The following is an 18,143-nucleotide window of genomic DNA, read 5'->3' on the forward strand; positions in this document are numbered from 1 at the left end:
CCCCAGATGCCATAGACCCTAATTAACATTCATCTGATGATAAGGGCAGCCAACAAGTTCCGAGACACTAATTACATCCTTTAAACTAAGGTCTTGTTTGTTTCATCAGCTTCTTCAGGGAACTTGTAATATTACACCTTATAATTCAGTGGAAAATGAAATAACTGTTTTTGGTTCAACAATAAGTAACCGCAAGTGACTTTTCCAATCTTGGTAAATTGCGTCATTTGATACTAATATATACTGTGTAACTTGTGGTAACACTGGGGTACTGTACCTAAGTAACTAATTATTGTTCTTCGAGACAAACATAAAAGCCTAGGGAACTTGTAGCTATTGTATCCCACTAATTTTTTTTTGAACATTACAAGAACTAAATTAAGTTCCAAGGAAGTTGTGGTTACGTAATTGGGCTGCATCAACATAAACGAAGCCTAAAAGAGATGGTAATCGGCAAAACTGTTTTCATGCTTAAATGGAGTGGTTCTGCATCTCTAGACTCCACTATGAGGCTAGTGTCCTGTATAATCATTCTCACACACACACAACAAAGCATGTTTACATTCATGTACTATTATTAATTTTCTTAAAATGAATAATATTAAATAGCGATATACCATGTCTTTACTGGAGATGGTTTTTGGAACTAGTAAGGACACTTTAAATGCCAGTAATTCAAAAGGCTAAAAATCGCTTGCATAGATCAATAGAACATAGCTAAAACACTTATCCAAAATAAGCGAGCAACAGAATGTATAAACTTGAAGGCTAACACTGAATTGCATAAATTCATTGAAAATAACTAAAACCCTTATCCAAAATACACGAGCACCAAGATTTGTAAGCCAACTTACATAGTTCCAACAACCAGAGAGCAAGCATATTTATTTCTGCTCGTGAGTCTTTTTGACAATCTCCATTATGGAGGCTAAATCTTGCTTGTACTTCTTCTCACGTGCAGAAAAAGAACGACGACAGTTATTCACTTCTTTTATGAAGGTAACGACTCGTTCTATAAAATTGACTATTTCCTTCTTCAGAGCTTCATAATCAGTAGCCACATTGTATGAGGGTTTTCCAGATTGGCGAAATACATATTTATCATGCCTTCGTTGTTCCACCTGGCCACCGTTTCTATTAAATGATTTCCGTTCACTTTCTTTTTCCTTGATAGCTTCGTTGGTTTTGCCTGCCTCAATCATCACCACCCCCTTCAGAGCATCTAACAATTTCTGCTTATAAGATAGACCTGAAATGTAGGAGTCAAGGACCGCACCAAGTTCTGTCAAATATCCCTCCAGTACCCTCCATAGTGCTTCATAGTTGGCTATTCGTCGCTTCTCTATGTCATAGTTGTCCACTCTTTTCCGCTTACATAATAAAGGAGTTTGCACTCCAGAGGAAGAATCCATAGATCCTATTTCCATTATCAATTGTGAGAAAAATATATAACAATACAATTACAAGCACTAGTGAAATAGAACACAACATACAATACCAACAAGAAAAAACAGTACAGTTCAAAAATTCAAACACGTTGCTTAGAAAAGTAATAATTCTGTCTTCTGTTTCAGGATACTTCAATGCAAATTATTACTTAGAATTACATCCTCTGTGACTGTATTACAGGTTTACAAATAAACATAACTTACCACACTAACAAAGGTATAGCAGAATCAAATGTAAAAATCTAGACAAATGTTACTGCTAAAGTTCAAATTAGACAGGCATTAGCTAATTGCAGAGTAATAATGTTCCTTCTTCCCTCGGTTCCTACAATTAACAACCAGGATCTTTGGTCATGAGTCTGAATGACCGTATAGTAAATGTAACCCGACAATCCCTATCATCGTAGTTTAGTGGATTACCTAACACTCTTTCGTAATAACGATGTCAAGAGTTTGAATTTAAAATTCTGATCGAATACCCCACGATTTTAATATGGTTTTCAATATTCAAATCGAATGCCTATGTATTTTGAAAGGGATTTTGTAGTCTATTACCATAACAATCACTTTTACTATAGTGTCGGATTACTATTACCTCCAATTTCATTAATAATGTACACAAAAATTTTCACCAATCAAGATTCGTCCACGTAAAAAATTGGTGTTCGATGGCACACACTAGAAAAATCGAAGTAAATAGCAATTTATATGCAAGCCTAACAAAATTTAGCCGGGGCTCCTGGTTCCGGCATATCATGGTTACAGACGAAAAAAATAAACAGATGAATAAAAACGCAGAGTAGTTTATGTTACCTTGTGGATTGATCAGACCTCGTAATGTTGACGAAGAATAGGGGGTCTTTTAAACTTCACAAATTTTACAAGATGGTAACTCAGTAATTTCAGAGAAGTCGATAAGGTAAGTTTCCCACGGTGAATAACGTGGAAGGATAAGCGTTCAGCGTACTGTTTATTTTACTGTACGAGACTACGAGTTATTGCAAATAATTTGAGGTAGTTCTTTTGAAAAGGAAAGGTTTGACACTCTAATTTTAGTGTACGAGTATTAATTAATTTACTATTGTTGTAAATAATTTATGGTAATTCTTTATAAAAGTAAAGATTTAAGGAAAAAAATTAGACATTGTGTTATAACTTATAGTTATAAATTATAGTGCTCGGAAAAAAAATCCTGCGAAAATAGCGCTATTTCTTATAGTGATTATACTCAAAAGGAAGTTAAAAATTTGAGAATGAGTTATATTTATTCCGCACGATAATGCAATCTCACATATATACATCAAAAATTAGAATTAATTAGTAGGAAGGGCATATAAGATACACATGGTTAGATATTTAATCTACGTTAGAAAAGATTAAGACGCCAAACGTACCTAAAGAGATAACTCATATCTAGTGATGAAAAATTCCATTGACGTGATAGAGATTTTCGTTGATAAATCACTTTACCAACGAACGATAACGAAAACAAGGTAGAGCCCGTTGGGAAGTTCATGCTAAGAGCAACTCCAATACAAGCTCTCCTTACTCATATTTGGTCTAGGTGGAAAAGATTTAGGGGTTAAGATCAAAAATCAGTCCTCCAATGCAACTCCCTATCCCCTAGAAATTTTAGGGGAGAGAAAAGTCAACCACTATAATGCCACATCATCAATATTATCTATAATAGTAACATATATTTACTCCAACTCTACCTCTTCTCACATATATTACTTTAAACATTGAATAAATACTAATTTTTAAATTATAGGTAACAGGTATATGTAATACCATTAGAGTAAAAATAACTTTTTGCTTACTTATATTTTAAGTAATCATTATTTTATTATATTTTAGGTAGCCAATATAGGGATTATCCTTGGAGATGCTCTAGCTGAAAAAATTCGTTGCTAAATTTATCAACAAATTACACACACTAATAACAAATTTCTGGTTCGACAAGGATGCGGACGTCGAATAGGGGATGGTTCGAGTACTAATATCTGGAAAGTTCCATGGCTTCTGTGTCCGGAGAATGGTTTCCTGACGACTGAAATTGCAGAAGAACTTTGTGAGGAGGATGGTACCCATGTTTTGTTTCGGTGCACGTTTGCTCTAGAAGTCTGGGTAACAGCTGGCTTCAATTATCTAGTTCCAGTATGATCAAATGACACAGTCTTGACTTTGCTGAAGCGTGTGTCCCAAACAGTCAGTAACGAGCAGCTTCTGATGATTTATATGTTATGTTGGAGTATTTGGCAAAGACGAAATGACTGGGTGTGGAAGCGTATTGCTACTTCATCGTTTGGAGTTCGGTCAAGAGCGTGTTGTATGTTCACTGAATGGCAGCGAGATAGGGAAGAGAACTCCGTGACTAAAATCAGTGGCGGAGCCAAAAATAAATATGAGGAAGGGCCAAAATCAACTATGAATTTTTTCCCAACTAATGCCAAAAAAAATATAATCGCTACTGCATAAATATGAGAGAGAGCCAAATTAAATTTTTTCCCCTATTACAAATAGAAAAATGAATAAGAAAATCATAAGGAAGGTTGAGGGAGAAGAGAAGCAAAGGAAGAGCCTTTAATATTTCAGCATGCCTCTCTCTTGTGTCTCGACCCTCTGTTTGTTTTTCTTGGTTGTCTCTCTGTCGGTCTTTTTTTCTATATGTTTCGCTGCTTGTTGTTCTGTGTCATAACTCATGTGTGTGAGATCAAGGATGTGTCCTGTGGATTGGGCTTCCTTAATTAAAATATATTGGCTTTGGCCCAATTTCAGGGTGGGCCCAGACCTACTCTGGTCTGTTACTCCCTCCGCCACTAACTAAAATGCAGCAGCAAACTGTGCCTCGGACATGGTGTAAATCAACCACTTGCAGGATGGGTAAAAAAAATGTTGATGCGGCTTGTGTGCAAGGGGCAGAACAGGTGGGGTGGGATGTGTTATTAGGGACGACGGGGGTAATTTTCTTCGTGCCAGAAGTACTGCAGTGCAAGGGCAATTCCAGCCGAGGGAAGGCAGAGGCTATAGGCCTTAAGGAACTTTATCTTGGACGAAGGAATGGAGTAGTAGTAAATGTCTGTTTGAATGCGATGCCAAGCTTCTGGTTGATGCTGTTAATGGTGGCCAGGGGAATACTTACTTCCACGCAATGGTTGAAGATTGTGTTGATATTCTGAAACATTTCAGTTAGTTTCTTTTGTCTTTCGGTCTGCAAATATGATAGCTCATGAATTAGCACAGGTTGCATATTCTATGTCAGGCTCTATGGAGTGGGTCTATACTGCTCCAAGTTTTATTCAGTGTATGATTGAGAAATGTTAATGCAAGTGCGTTTCTTTCAAAAAAATAACAAATTTCTGGTTTTTACGATAATAATGTTACATCGAGCATGTCAACGGAATATTTGGTCAGTAAAAGCGCTTTCTCTTGCAGTTAACCCATCTGATCTACATGGGAAAGAAGGCATCAATGTACACAAATAAATAACTAAAAGGCTGATAAAATATATACGGTACTGGCACTGTCAACGCACTAATCAAACTAGAGCCATAGCAAAAAATGTTCATGCTATAGCACAATTCTAATATCTAATGTCCTAAAACCAAACTACTACTGCTAGCTACCAGATCAACTGGGAGAGTTGTCATTTGAGGGAGTTATTATATCAGAATTGTTTTCCGAAACAATAATGTTGTTTCGAGAAATGCTTTGCAAAACATGACCGGTATTGCTTTGTACTAGAACTGGATCGTTTGGGGAATCATTGAGGAAGGAATTTTCGACTGGTGAATAGTACTGCCCAGTATTACCCCAATTTTCGAAACTACTATCCAAGTAAGGGAGGTTCTCCAGAGAATAAGTAGGAAAAGACGATTGTGCAATGTACCTCAGAGGTTGAGGATTACTGTAAGCTGGAGGATTCGCGAGATAAGGGGTGTGCATTGAAGTATCTACATAGTGATTGGTGAAGTGTGCATTATTATTCATCGCTATTGCAGAACGGAGATCAGTGATGCTTCTTAGATCATTGACTCCCATCAATTGCGGATTTTGTACAACCACATTTTGTCCCATCAGTGGTGGGTTATTTCCACCGATGTCATAACAAAGATCACCTCCAGTTTCGTAATTGTCATTCCTAGTTGCTGCAACTGCATTTTGATTCGAGGGAGAACTCTCATCCAAAGAGTTATCAAATGAGTTGTCAGCATGACTCTGCTTCGGAGCTCTTCTGGTTCTGTCATCTTTCTTATAAATTCTGCACAAAACCCAATCATCCAGCTGCAATAAAAGGAAAAAAAAAGGAATTAATTCAGTCAATGTTAAAAAAAAAAAAAAAGGCGCGTACTAGCTAGTTTGTGGTTTTACCCTCATATCATTATCACTGGTTCTGATTCTTTGTTGTTCTTTTTGTTCTTCCTTGACCCTGAATTCATGCATGATCCAGTTTGTTTTGTCTCCTTTCGGAGCTTTTCCATTGTAAAAAACCAGAGCCTTCCTGTGTCCAACAATGACACCTTTGCAAGTCACATCTTTGTCAGCGCCTGTGGCTTTCCAGTAACCATTTCCAGCTGCACGATTTGGCCTTAACCCGTTCTTATACTTTCTGTCCCTAGGGGTGAAAAAATACCATTCTTTGTCCACCAAGCCCTGTTCTACTTCTGTATAATCAGAGGCATATATAGATTAAAATTCGAAGATTGTATGTGAGTTTTGTTTGATGAAACCGAATTGCTGCAATTAGAGTGACCAGATTCAGAATACATAATTTAGTGGTTAAAAAACAAAGCATGGAAGAAGATTAACAAACACTACTTCTAATTATTAGTAAAAGTTAAATGTGATGCTTTTAAGCCATCTTCAGCATGATCAGATAACTCAAGTGGTAAGGACTTGTTACTTGACGCGTCCAGAAGTTCTGGATTCGATTCTCACTCACCCCGAGATTTGTTAGAACAATTTGTATATTACATGTACTACTAAAGAACATATATTTTAAGAGAAAACTATGTACCAATAACCGTCTCAGCTTAATCTGGGAACTAAAACGCTTAAGTGCCACTATAAATTGAACGACCATCAGAGCTAAGAGCAATTGATAGTGGTAATCTTAAATCAATAAAAAACAAAAAAAAAAGATTATATAAAAAAAGAAGAGAAGGCATGGTCTAAGCTATCTTCAGCATCATAAGATAGTTCAAGTAGTAACAACTTATCTCTTGTCATCCCAGGTTCTACATTCGATCCTCGTTCACTCCGAATTTTGTTAGAACAGTGTGTATATTATATATACTACTAAAGAACATATATTTTGATGAGATCAATGAAACAACCAAACAAAGATCATTAAAGAAGAAGAGAAAAGCATGCATACGCGTAATATCCTCCGGATTATACTTGTAAAGCTCGATTTCCGCAATCTTATTATGCGGCAGAGGCTGGTTTCTAACCTTCCTCCACAAATAATGCACCAACAATTCATGATCAAACGGATTAAACCGATATCCCGGCAGACACTCAATATCATTCTTCTCGTTTATTCGAACAGCTGCTTGACGACGAATATTCGGTTTTCTTTCAATGCTCGAGTCATTTCCGACAACAACTAAATCAGTACTTATATTCGAAGTATTTTCCTCCTCCTTAAAACTCTGATACTTGACCATGAGTTGCGGCTTGTTATCAGTACAATCCTCCATAATAAAAACTCTGGCTGAAGAAAACTCTTTGAGAGTAGGTTGAAAAAACTCAGACTTTAGTGGACTACTTCTGCGGATCTAACATGTTCCGTTCTTATACTCTAATCTAAACTTAGTATTTAGATACAACTGAAATTCTGTTTGTGTTTATCTTCAATTAAAACATGTATATCTATCTCTGTGATATTTTATAATTCTGTGTGTTGCTCTGTTTTTTAATTAGAATTCTGCGTTAAAACACACGTAATTATGAAAATTCATATTACATATGTTATTAATTAATATCTATTTTAATTTAATTATTTATTTAGTTTATTAGTTTGGAATTTTGAAAACACTTTCCTTTAAAAATAAGTTTTCATGCTCAAATTAAATTCTTGAATATTTAGATTAAGTTGTCTGTAAGATTCGAAGATTCTAGTTTAACAATATTATTTCGCGATCAGTTTCATTAGTTATTTATATATTTGTGTATACTAGGTATAAATAAATTGTTTATATTTTTATTATGTGACTTTAATTTTGTTATTTAATATTTCTTAGCTTGGTTAAACAGAACTATTTACACATGTAGGTGTAAGAACAATTGTGTCTTTTATTTCATTTTTATTTCTTGGATACTTACATTGATTCATAAGTATTTTTATCATAATATTATATTATTTAAATTTTAATTTATCGTTAGATTCTATAAAATAATATAAAATGTTGCGGAAAGTTGCTATATGTATTACGGAACATAACAAATGGACAAGTTTTAAAAATAGTCTAATTAATTAATTAATTAATTTTATTCATGCTCAATTGTTTGTTGAAGTCAATTAATTATCTGTGTTAAATCTACAAATATCCATGTAAAAATAATTGTGCCTTTTTTTTTCAATTCTTATATAAATATTTATTTTAACGTATTGATATTTAATCCTGATAATTTTTTTATTATAATTTTAATTTATCGTGAGATCCAATAAAACAATATGGAAATGTCATGTTGCGGAGAGTTGTTATATGTATTACGGAACATAACAAATTAATGATAAAAATTGGAACAAGTTTTGGAAGTAGTCTAATTAATAAATTAATGAACGATTTTAAATAAAAAAATTATTAAATTAATAAGTTTATTCATTTTACTCCATTATTTGTTGGAGTCGATTAATTATCTGGTTAACCAACGCGGTTATATACCAAGGTGAAAATTGACGTCTCTCAAGAATTAAAATCATATTCTTCTTCTCTATTTGCTAAGCTAATTAGGGTCGGATCGATACAAAATCATACCTAATCGATAGACTGAAAACTAAAATATCTTTTTTTTGTTTAAATCAAACTAGGATATATTAAATTATGAGTTAAAACGCGCTGAACCGAGATATTTTGATTCGGTCTACCTAATTAGAAATAACTGAATTTATTTTTTAAAAATAATAATGTTAAAAACGAAACTAAAAATCATGATTTAAAAAAAATATTAATATCAATAAATCACCAGCCCACTTCATCAAGATATATAATCAAATTAATAATTTAGGTATTGTCGTAGCTATATAGTAAGTACAAATTTATAAGATATGTTATTCAATCCATTCGGTCCGAATCTTAATATATTTTTAAGAACGGGAACAAATCAATTTTTATTTCAGTCTGTTTTGGTCAAATTATATTTCTCGTCTTCTCGAATTTTCAGAAAATTAAAATCAAACCAAATTTACACAACTCAATTTAATTTTCGACCCTAAACCTAACCATACATGCATATACATAAGGGATATAAGGGATTTCCGTATGGTTTGATCTAATTTCTTTCAACTGATCAACTTGGATAATAGGAGATTTCCTGAGTTTATATTCTCTTAGTATACAGTCAATCTTAATTTTTATATAACCATCGTAATCAGAAATTAAAACTAGTTTCCATGATTTTGAAATCGGAATTTTAAATCATTTTCATTTTTGAACTGAAATGTGTGTAATTGTATATTAAGCGGGGAAGAAACTGACTCAACATCCGCAGTTTTACCTTTTTGAACAACTTAGTCCAATAATATTTGGTTAAACAAATGATAGCATTTGCAAGTTATGGTAACGAAGATCCAAATATCCAATTGATCAGGTGGAAGATTTAGAGAATTTTTACAGACCGCTACGAAAAGTCTACGGTACCATTCAAACATAATCCTTACATATTTGTGGGGAGGGATTAATCCCGAGATTATAATATTATTCTTTATATATTTAAGAGGTTACAATTTTATAAGATTGAATTTCAACCATTTTTTTAATTTATATTTATTAGATCGTAATATCTTTTCTCCCAAAATATTGTTTCCTATGAAAGTGAATTAAAAAATAATGACATATAATTTCCTGAAATTATACTGTCTTGCATTTAAAAAGAATAATATAATATTCTAAAAGTTAACAGTAGTCCTTTCGCCATCGTCTTTTATTTTAGTAAAAATGAAACACAATTCTTGAAGATTTTGAGTTGATCATAGACATTAAGATAATCTTACAATTAAAGATAAATTTTCCATTCCAAATATTGATGAGCTGTTTGATCAATTGTGTGGAGGCAGATTTTTACAAAGCTAGACTTGAGAGAACAAATATAAAATATTAGTATCAAGTTTTAGTTAAGCCAACTGATATTTACAAAACTCCATTTCAAACATATCATAGGAATTGTGAATCTGTCTTTATATCGTTTGCCTTGACAAACGCACCTGTTATACTTTGAATTAGAATTTTCTACAATTTTTAACAAATAATATAAAAACCCATGTGAGATATAGATTTCTAATTGTCATGTTTTAAATAATTTTTGTGTGATTTCATATTATTTAGAAAATAAATACTATTTTTAATTTAATGAAATATGTGGGTATGAAAATATAATATATGTAACCTAATAATATTTATTGTAGTAATAAGAATTGTATTTTAAAAAATAATTATGTATCAAAAAATGTTTTTCGACTGATTTTTTGGATATTTAAATTTTTAGGATATAAGAGATATTATCATATTATTTACATGAGTCAAAATTACGTTTGGAATGAGCGCCGAAACATTTGGATTTTAAATATGTTATACCTTATCAAAAAGTTTCGTAACTTTTTGGTAAAAATTATTAAATTAATTTCATATAATATAACATGATTTTGATGAAAATTTGTTCTTAACGTGTGATTAGATAAAAGATGTTTTGGACCTACATTGTTTTACATTTCTTTTCTCTCTTTCATAAGTTGTCGAAATATCTTTTGATCATACAAATTATGTGAATGTTTTAATAACACTTAATATATCTTAAAAATCAGGAGACAACTTTATGGTGTTTAATTAAGATCCAAGTGATATGAGAGGGTGTAACTTTGACGTCATAGTATACAATCTTTTTTAGCATGCGAACAAACTATGTAACATATGTTGTATGTAAAAAGACTCCTATCTTCTTTAGCTATAAAAGTATCAATTAATTGCACCGCTGACTTTAGTAGTATTTTTCTCATTTTTAAGTTGTATTTTATTTACAGAACATATGTGAATTTCAAGACCCCAATGAATTATACATAAAAATCTTTTTATGATTATTAATAAATGAGTTAGATACCCCTCTTATTTTTTAATTAACGTGCACATACACGCCACTAGAATATTTTATTAACCAGTCAAGCCATTATTTTTTCAAAAAAAAAAAAACTAGTCAAGCTATTACTTCATCCATCATGCATGGCCTGATCTTGATTTCCGCCATGTCCGTGCCGTGCACGTTACTAGTAATCTCGCAGCATTCACTTCTTCCCGTCTGATACACATGCAAAGTATTCTTCAAATTATTCTTAATTATATATGTCAGTAATATTACACAACTTGATAAAATTTAGAAATAATGTCAGTCTCACTTCGATCTTAAAATTTATTATAGATTGCGTGTCAATATTTAAGTTGTTTCAGTTGACTTAATTGATCTAAATGTGAAATGTCTCACAAATTAAAATGTTATTATGATAGTAACTTGTAAAATGGACTTAAATCATTTTATAACACGGCTGAAAAGTCACTAACCTCAATCAGCTTGGTGGCTGGGGAGAAGACCTTAATTTTGTTAATACCATCTGCAGAATGATTCGAACATGATGACAAGCCTCGCGGTGCAGCTCGAACATAACTAGTAACGATCTCATTGCTTCGGCTCATCTTCTTAACCTCGTCAAGGTAGAAAATGTGAGGAGATTCGCAAGAATCCTCGGACTCCAGTCGTACGTTAAACATATAATGAGGCTTCTGACTTGTACTCACCCATGGCCTAAATGTTTCGATGGGTGTCTGCAAAATACATCGAGGGATGATCTTTTCGTATATATGTGCAGAGTAGCCCCAGGAAATTGAAAAAGACCATTTGGTGTTCCTGTTGTAGCAGATAGTTTGTTGCAGTAATCGCGTTTGGTCGAAATTCGCGGCTTTCATGAGATGATTTGTTGAATCGGATCTAGTTTTGGAGGGGAAAATAGGATCTACACTGTCAAAATGGTGCAGGGATAGCAATGGGGCTTGCGGATGAGAGGATAAGAACCCGGATATGTTGTTCTTAAGATCAATCTGAAAATCAAGAATGCTCATGATCAGGCAACATGTATTGAAATTTCAGTGACAATGAGCACACAGTAGAAAAATCGATAATAAAAAAAGATGCATATATTTAATTAACTACAACAAACAAGCCTCTTTATGATGAAAATTTAGCCTTCAATCCGTCATACGTTTCCGATTACAACAGATAACCGACAGATTATGACGGATTAGAATCTGTCGTACGACGGATTAGAATCCGTCATCAGTGAGGCACGCAGTCGATCTGTCGTAAATAGGCATGTTTGTCGTAATGTTTGTAGAACCATATATACCTGGTGAATACCCTTCTGTGCAGTATGAGACACTCCAAGATCAGCTATGCAAGACATTGTAATCAAATCTGCGCTATTCAGATAAGGATACCTCCTCAAACAACCCTCCATGTTGTTTGCTAATGCTTTCGCCAAAGGATAACTTAAAGCAAATCCAGCTCCACCAAACCCTTGGTTAAAAGAGTAATAATAATTCGACAAGATAGTCTCCGATTGACCTCCTATGTAAAAATACTTGGTGTGATCATATCTCCCAAGTACATCCACCCAATTATCCACAAAAAATATAGAATCATCATCTCCCATAACAAACCATCTAACGCCTTCATGATCCTCTCTAAATATCTCGTAAATTGCATGAACCATACGTACCATTACAGGAGCAACGTGCTTTGTTTCACGCAAAAGTTTAGAGATGTCGTCGGAGATTTTAAGGGGAGGAGAAGATTTAGGCCAAGGGTGAAATTCAGGTGACGGGTTTTTGTCAAGGTAGAGGTAGCCTCGAGTAATGTTTGGCCGCCACCAGGATTCGATGTAGGAATATCGATGTTCCCAGGCTTTTGCAGAGCCAAGAAGTCCAAACATGAGATGCTTGATTTCAGTAGGAGAGTTTTCAGAGGGTCTTGAGCTTATTGAAGATGGCAATTTGACAAGTAGAGGGGAGAGAAGGTTAGAAGGCAAAAAGTTCAACTCATTATTTGAAAGAAAAAGAATGAAGGTCAAGTAGATTGTTATGACTGAACCTGCAATGATTTTTAGGGGGCTGCAAGAATATTTCATATCAGAAGAGAGTGTAAGATTTGGTTGGATAATAGAAGACATTACAATGAATGCTGCTAAAGCAGAATGAGTGTGTTATGTAATTAGCTGCTTTAGAACAAGGTGGAACTGAAACCCAAAAGTCTTGCTAATTGCTGACATCCTACTGCTAAATCAATAGAGTATAGTTTACTTACTCTATACTCCCTCCGTTTCTTTATTCTTTTCTCGTTTGATATGTCGGGACTGTTCATAACATGAGATAAATTACTAATTTACGTTTAATTTGTAAAACTAAATATAATCATGAGTGATCTTGTTGGATTCGTATTCACAATTGCTTTAGTACGGTGAAGTTTTTATATTTGATACTAATACAAAATTAAAGATATTAAAGATCAAAAATGTGTATTGACAAGCGTGATAAAGAGAATCAGGAGAAGTAATAAGAGACGGAGAGAGTACTCAATATACCTTGAAACTCTGACGAGGGCTAGTGAGGAGGGATAGCACAAAAATTCGATTCGAAATGATTTCCGACCGTTTTGACCCAAATGGAGTTTATCGAACCCGATATTTTGGATTTGGATATCAGGTATTCCGTATCGAAACTTGATCCATAATCCGAATCTAATCCGAACCTGAACCAAATCCGAAATCCGAAAAAAATCCAAATAATATATATTATATGTTATTTATAATTATTTAGGCCACAGATGCATTAGAGAGAGAACCCATAGAACCCTTACCTTATTTCTAGTATAAGTTAGCGTTGTGCAGTATAAGTTAGTGTTCTGCAGCAGAACTTCACATGCAAAAAATGTCAATATCAATGTGTTATATTTTAAAATTATTTTTGAACACACATAGCGATGAAAAAACATGAAAAAAACATTTATTTAGATTTAGATCCTAAAAATCTATTTAAAATTTAGGGTTCTGCAGCAGAACCTTAGTGGTTCTCTGTTCTATTTTAAGGACTGGTTCTCTATTGAGCGCGACCCTATATTATTATTATACATACTAGCTTATAGCCCGTGCAAGGCACGAGAGCTTTTGAATTATTTATAAACTTTTTAAATATATTGTAAATGGTATGAAAAATTTTATTTATAAATAATAAATTAAAATTTTCAATCAAATAAAATTTATTTACATGTATTTATTCTACAAATAAAACTGTTAGTAAATATTTATTTTGGATTAAAATTTATATTAGATAAAAATAAGTTTATGATGGTGGGATTCATATGATTCTATAGATAATACTGGTAGGAAATATTTATTTTGGATTAAAATATCCGGCTTACTAATTTTAAAATATATTAGATAAAAATAATTTTGTGAAGGTGGGATTTATATGATTCCACAATTAAAACTGATAGAAAATATTTATTATTGATTAAAAAATTCATATACATGTGAAAGACATAATTAGTTTTGGATTCAGAAAAGGATTTATAAACATGCATGTAGATATCAATTGTAATATAAGTTAATTTTGTCCTAATTTAACGGTGCTTATTCAATCAATATATGATCTAATATAAGTTAATTTTGTCCTAATTTAACGGTGCTTATTCAATCAATATATGATCTAACGGATGATAAGCTTTTGGACCATACGACCAAATTATCTCGCTCAAGTATATAATATATATTTTCATTTTTGAGTTATTGTTATACTAGGAGTCACGAGTCACGTACATGTTGACATGTCTCAACTCTTAGTCTCTCACAAAATCACAAAACCTCTAATTCTAATATCTCATATTCAGATTCTCATCTCATATTTCCGCCACCTATACACACATATACTATCAACATAACAAAGCCATAACAAAGCACACAAATGATCAAAACACAAAACAAAAACTGAAAAACATCAACATCCCAAAAAATAGGCACATAACAAGGTACTAAATAAGAACTCATCCAAAAAGGATCAGATTTTTTATTAAACAAATCTAATAAATACGAGAGAAGATGGAAGAGCGAATATTTTTAATCAATGAAGGGGATGAAGATTGAAGAACGGAGAAGTGGCGGCTGAACCCTGTTTGGAAGTCGACTCTCAAAACTGCAAACCCTTCACTAGCAGCATGACAATTTTAATCTATCCAAATCAGAAGTTGCCAGATACAACTAAATTTCAAGACTGTTTATTTATTCTTACTGAAGAGAAAATAAATGGCTTTATAACTGGTGGTCACAGCACCAAAATGCTGTGCACATTAATGGTTAAGAGTAAAGGGTTCCACCAATAATGATTTCAAAAGGTCCTTGATCCAGTTCTGAGGCATGCCAAGTCCATCTCCGTACTGATAAAAGGATTGGGTTGTTCGCGCCAAATTTGGATTGGCTGTCAGAAATGGTTCACTGAAAGGATAACTTCCAAGCAAATCTTCATTCAGAATCTTCCATGTCTCCTGCATTATACTATCGACATATTTTCTGGACTCTGCTTCACTTGCTCCAGTATCGTTCATGTAACATTGGACTGCTTTCAGACTATCTCCTCGTGCCAACTCTTCCTAAGGTACACGCAAATCTAGTCAAAATTAGGACATGGATACAATTAATACACATATATGATTGTGCAAGGTCAGTGTACATACAGATGATGTTCCAAGGTCATTGGTTAGTCGAAGAATCATGGAGGAGCACCACATGATGCTTGGAAGCTTGTCTATATAATCCAAGGCCTCGACGGTTATCTTATCAGCAGTTAGGAAATAAGCACAAAACAATACTATTGGAGCCGCAGATGAAACTGCACCATTTTCCATGTATTCCTCCAGTGTTGGCTTGTATCCGGAATAATACCATTTTGCTTCTTTGAGAAAAGCTTTACACATATATGTCCACTGCATGATTCAAGAAAAAATTTGAGGCAGTCTATTGATTGTACAAGGTTAGTTGGTATATTATATAAAAAGACAGAGTGAAAACTGTAATGAAGTTCTCTAAAGTGACAGATGATACATTTCATACTTGTTTACTTAAATATGGTATAATGTTAAAGTCGCGTTCTTGCAGTGTCCAGTATCCTATTTGATTTGTAGTATTGAACATTGCAAGAAGAACTGTCTTCAATTTCTTCGGGAGCCTGTCAATTTCTGTTATGTCCCATCTGAAAAAGTATGTATGATTAGTAAAGAATAAGAATGTACATGGGAAATATATAGAAAGATAGGGTGCGAATCTCCCGCGAGCCTAAGCTCTGATACCATGTTAAGTGACCAACTCTCCTAAAATCTCAAGGTGTTAGGAGGAGCGCTTATCAGGATCATATTATATATTTTTATTCCAACAGGGAGAATATGTCCACACATACAGAGATTATACGTACCTGTCCACATAATCTGTAAAGAGCTCCAGCTCTTCTAATGAGCCATATATATCGTACAAATCATCAATGATTACTAGTAAGCAAATCACTTTGGTTCCCATATCTCGGAAAGCCTTATATTCTGGATCAGGAACTGTTCCATTGCACCAGAAATAATGTTCTACCAACCTGTCTCTTGCAAAGCTCATCTTGTCCAATCCAGTTTCCACCCACCAACTGCAGAGGATATATTAGTATACTTATACGCAAATAACACAAGCCAATCCGCATAATATCAGATCAGGCCTTGATGTCAACTTTTCTTAGTATAAATCCAGTTCCTTAGAACATAAATTTAAATACCTTGCTAGTTTGCCGACTTCTTTCTGCTGAACTGATTGGATGACGTTATAGTCCAACTTGGCGAACTTTAGCAGATTAGGGTTCATGTTCTGTTCTTTTTCGTATACATCAATGTACCATCTAGCCTCTACCCTTGGTAATGTCCAGTGCAAAGGCATATCCAAGGCATGGTTCACTTTTGCTGCCATGTTGGGGGATATTTTCCCTTCTACAGCATTCTTTAAGTGCTTTCTCGAAAAGGCTTTTGCTTCATCAATGATATCTTCATCTTTGAAACCAAAGAAAGATGCTTCATACAAGCTGAGCAACCCCTTCACATCCTCGCAAAGATTTGCCTTAAAATTACCCGTGTCATCTTTGAACCTCCCAAACACATCTGCCAAAAAAAAATACGAGATTAAGGTAAGAATTATATGAATCTGAGCTATTAAAAAAATTAAAGCATGGCAGACCTTGTGACACAGTGTATCCATGCTCCCTGAGCATTCTGAATTGCAGAGCTGTTGTATAAAGATCGTCGCTCAACGATGCATCACTGATATTATTATAAATAACATCAACTGCTTGTTTTACATCATTCTGGAATTGATAGTTCAGCCCTAGCCTTTGAACTGAGTCAAGCAACTCAAGCTTGGCCAATGGAACATCCGTTTCTGCATAAATGAGCCGTTTCACATCGTCCTTCAACTCATCCAACTGTCTTGCATATTTCTCTTCCTGCGAAGATTATACATGTTACATGAAATTATCATTAACTTAATATGATCCCAGAATAGAGATCGTCATTAAAACCTAGACAAAAGTATTTTTAATGATCTAGCCATCCCCATGCAGCCATGCAGGTAAGTCGTAGACAAGTTTATTATGGTATATCTTATTCATATTATAGCTAGAGTAAAATCATAATGCTGGATAATTCATATCTGAGTAATCTTAGTATATATACAAATAGGTCAGTTCCACAACAGACGTATGTTGTTGTAGCATACCATACCATACCATACCGTGCTTAATAAGTAAAACCATGTATTCACATATCAAAAACCATGTTAAGCACGATACTGTATGACCCAACATACTTCTTTTAGAGATCCAAACCCATTATAAATACGTAGAGAGAGGTATTTTAAATATTCATAACCAGGAGCAACAAAACAAGCATTAATACAGTAAAATCACTGTTTAGCGACTTGACGAAATTGTAATCCCAGGAACTTGGTGGGTAGTTTGCATTTCTTCTCAAAGCTGCACCGCTATCCTGGTCAATGTTCGTAGCTGTAGTTTTTATGCATTGAACAGAGCGTTCAGTAGCAAAGATTTTGTTATGATTTCTTCCTGAAGGAACAGAACTGCGGGGAAGTGCAGTAACAAGTAAGGTTGAACTCAGATTTTGGAGGGCCATATCAGTTTTTGCAGTGAAAGGTTTGCAATTATTATGTGTTCTGTGATATGTAGGATTTGCAAGATATATAGAATCAGATAGCATTTGTCCTAATTTGACAAACAAACTGCTCCCACCTGCTTCATAATTTTATGAGATAATTGCATGTCGCATCCCCTAACTATCGTTCAAAAACGATATTGTGCCCATATTTTAAGAAACTCAACTCGCACCCCTTATCTTTACATT

At 33.8% G+C, this 18,143-nt stretch overlaps 3 protein-coding genes across 3 annotated transcripts; all 3 read right to left on the reverse strand.

Annotated features, from left to right (window-relative positions):
* Positions 1–4,920: 4,920 nt before the first annotated feature.
* Positions 4,921–7,405, reverse strand: LOC108227292 (NAC domain-containing protein 1). The gene is made up of 3 exons (XM_017402364.2): positions 6,826–7,405; positions 5,820–6,112; positions 4,921–5,732 (listed from the first exon to the last, which is right to left on the reverse strand). The coding sequence occupies exons 1-3, from the start codon at positions 7,148–7,150 to the stop codon at positions 5,079–5,081; spliced, it is 1,272 nt and encodes a 423-aa protein (XP_017257853.1). The 5' UTR covers positions 7,151–7,405; the 3' UTR covers positions 4,921–5,078.
* A 3,366-nt stretch (positions 7,406–10,771) lies between these two features.
* LOC108227195 (uncharacterized) lies at positions 10,772–12,990 on the reverse strand. The gene is made up of 3 exons (XM_017402228.2): positions 12,061–12,990; positions 11,222–11,755; positions 10,772–10,961 (listed from the first exon to the last, which is right to left on the reverse strand). The coding sequence occupies exons 1-3, from the start codon at positions 12,880–12,882 to the stop codon at positions 10,860–10,862; spliced, it is 1,458 nt and encodes a 485-aa protein (XP_017257717.1). The 5' UTR covers positions 12,883–12,990; the 3' UTR covers positions 10,772–10,859.
* Positions 12,991–14,708: 1,718 nt separating this feature from the next.
* Positions 14,709–17,972, reverse strand: LOC108226989 ((+)-alpha-terpineol synthase). Its single transcript, XM_064079590.1, has 7 exons — positions 17,682–17,972; positions 16,966–17,230; positions 16,514–16,889; positions 16,172–16,387; positions 15,814–15,952; positions 15,438–15,686; positions 14,709–15,353 (listed from the first exon to the last, which is right to left on the reverse strand). Exons 1-7 carry the CDS (start codon positions 17,913–17,915, stop codon positions 15,054–15,056), a joined length of 1,779 nt encoding a protein of 592 aa, XP_063935660.1. The 5' UTR covers positions 17,916–17,972; the 3' UTR covers positions 14,709–15,053.
* Positions 17,973–18,143: the final 171 nt, after the last annotated feature.

The sequence above is a fragment of the Daucus carota genome, chromosome 1 (assembly GCF_001625215.2).
Source record: "Daucus carota subsp. sativus chromosome 1, DH1 v3.0, whole genome shotgun sequence".
Classification (NCBI taxonomy): Eukaryota; Viridiplantae; Streptophyta; class Magnoliopsida; order Apiales; family Apiaceae; genus Daucus; species Daucus carota.

Coding starts and splice junctions, on each gene's coding strand:
- LOC108226989 (XM_064079590.1), bottom strand. CDS start 17,915: ATGGCCCTCCAAAATCTGAGTTCAACCTTACTTGTTACTGCACTTCCC. Junction 17,231..17,681: donor CGCTAAACAGTGATTTTACT/GTATTAATGCTT, acceptor TAATCTTCGCAG/GAAGAGAAATATGCAAGACA. Junction 15,354..15,437: donor ATGACCTTGGAACATCATCT/GTATGTACACTG, acceptor CGTGTACCTTAG/GAAGAGTTGGCACGAGGAGA.
- LOC108227195 (XM_017402228.2), bottom strand. CDS start 12,882: ATGTCTTCTATTATCCAACCAAATCTTACACTCTCTTCTGATATGAAA. Junction 11,756..12,060: donor CACAGAAGGGTATTCACCAG/GTATATATGGTT, acceptor CTTGATTTTCAG/ATTGATCTTAAGAACAACAT. Junction 10,962..11,221: donor CAGCCACCAAGCTGATTGAG/GTTAGTGACTTT, acceptor CATGTGTATCAG/ACGGGAAGAAGTGAATGCTG.
- LOC108227292 (XM_017402364.2), bottom strand. CDS start 7,150: ATGGAGGATTGTACTGATAACAAGCCGCAACTCATGGTCAAGTATCAG. Junction 6,113..6,825: donor TAATCCGGAGGATATTACGC/GTATGCATGCTT, acceptor CTGATTATACAG/AAGTAGAACAGGGCTTGGTG. Junction 5,733..5,819: donor CCAGTGATAATGATATGAGG/GTAAAACCACAA, acceptor CTTTTATTGCAG/CTGGATGATTGGGTTTTGTG.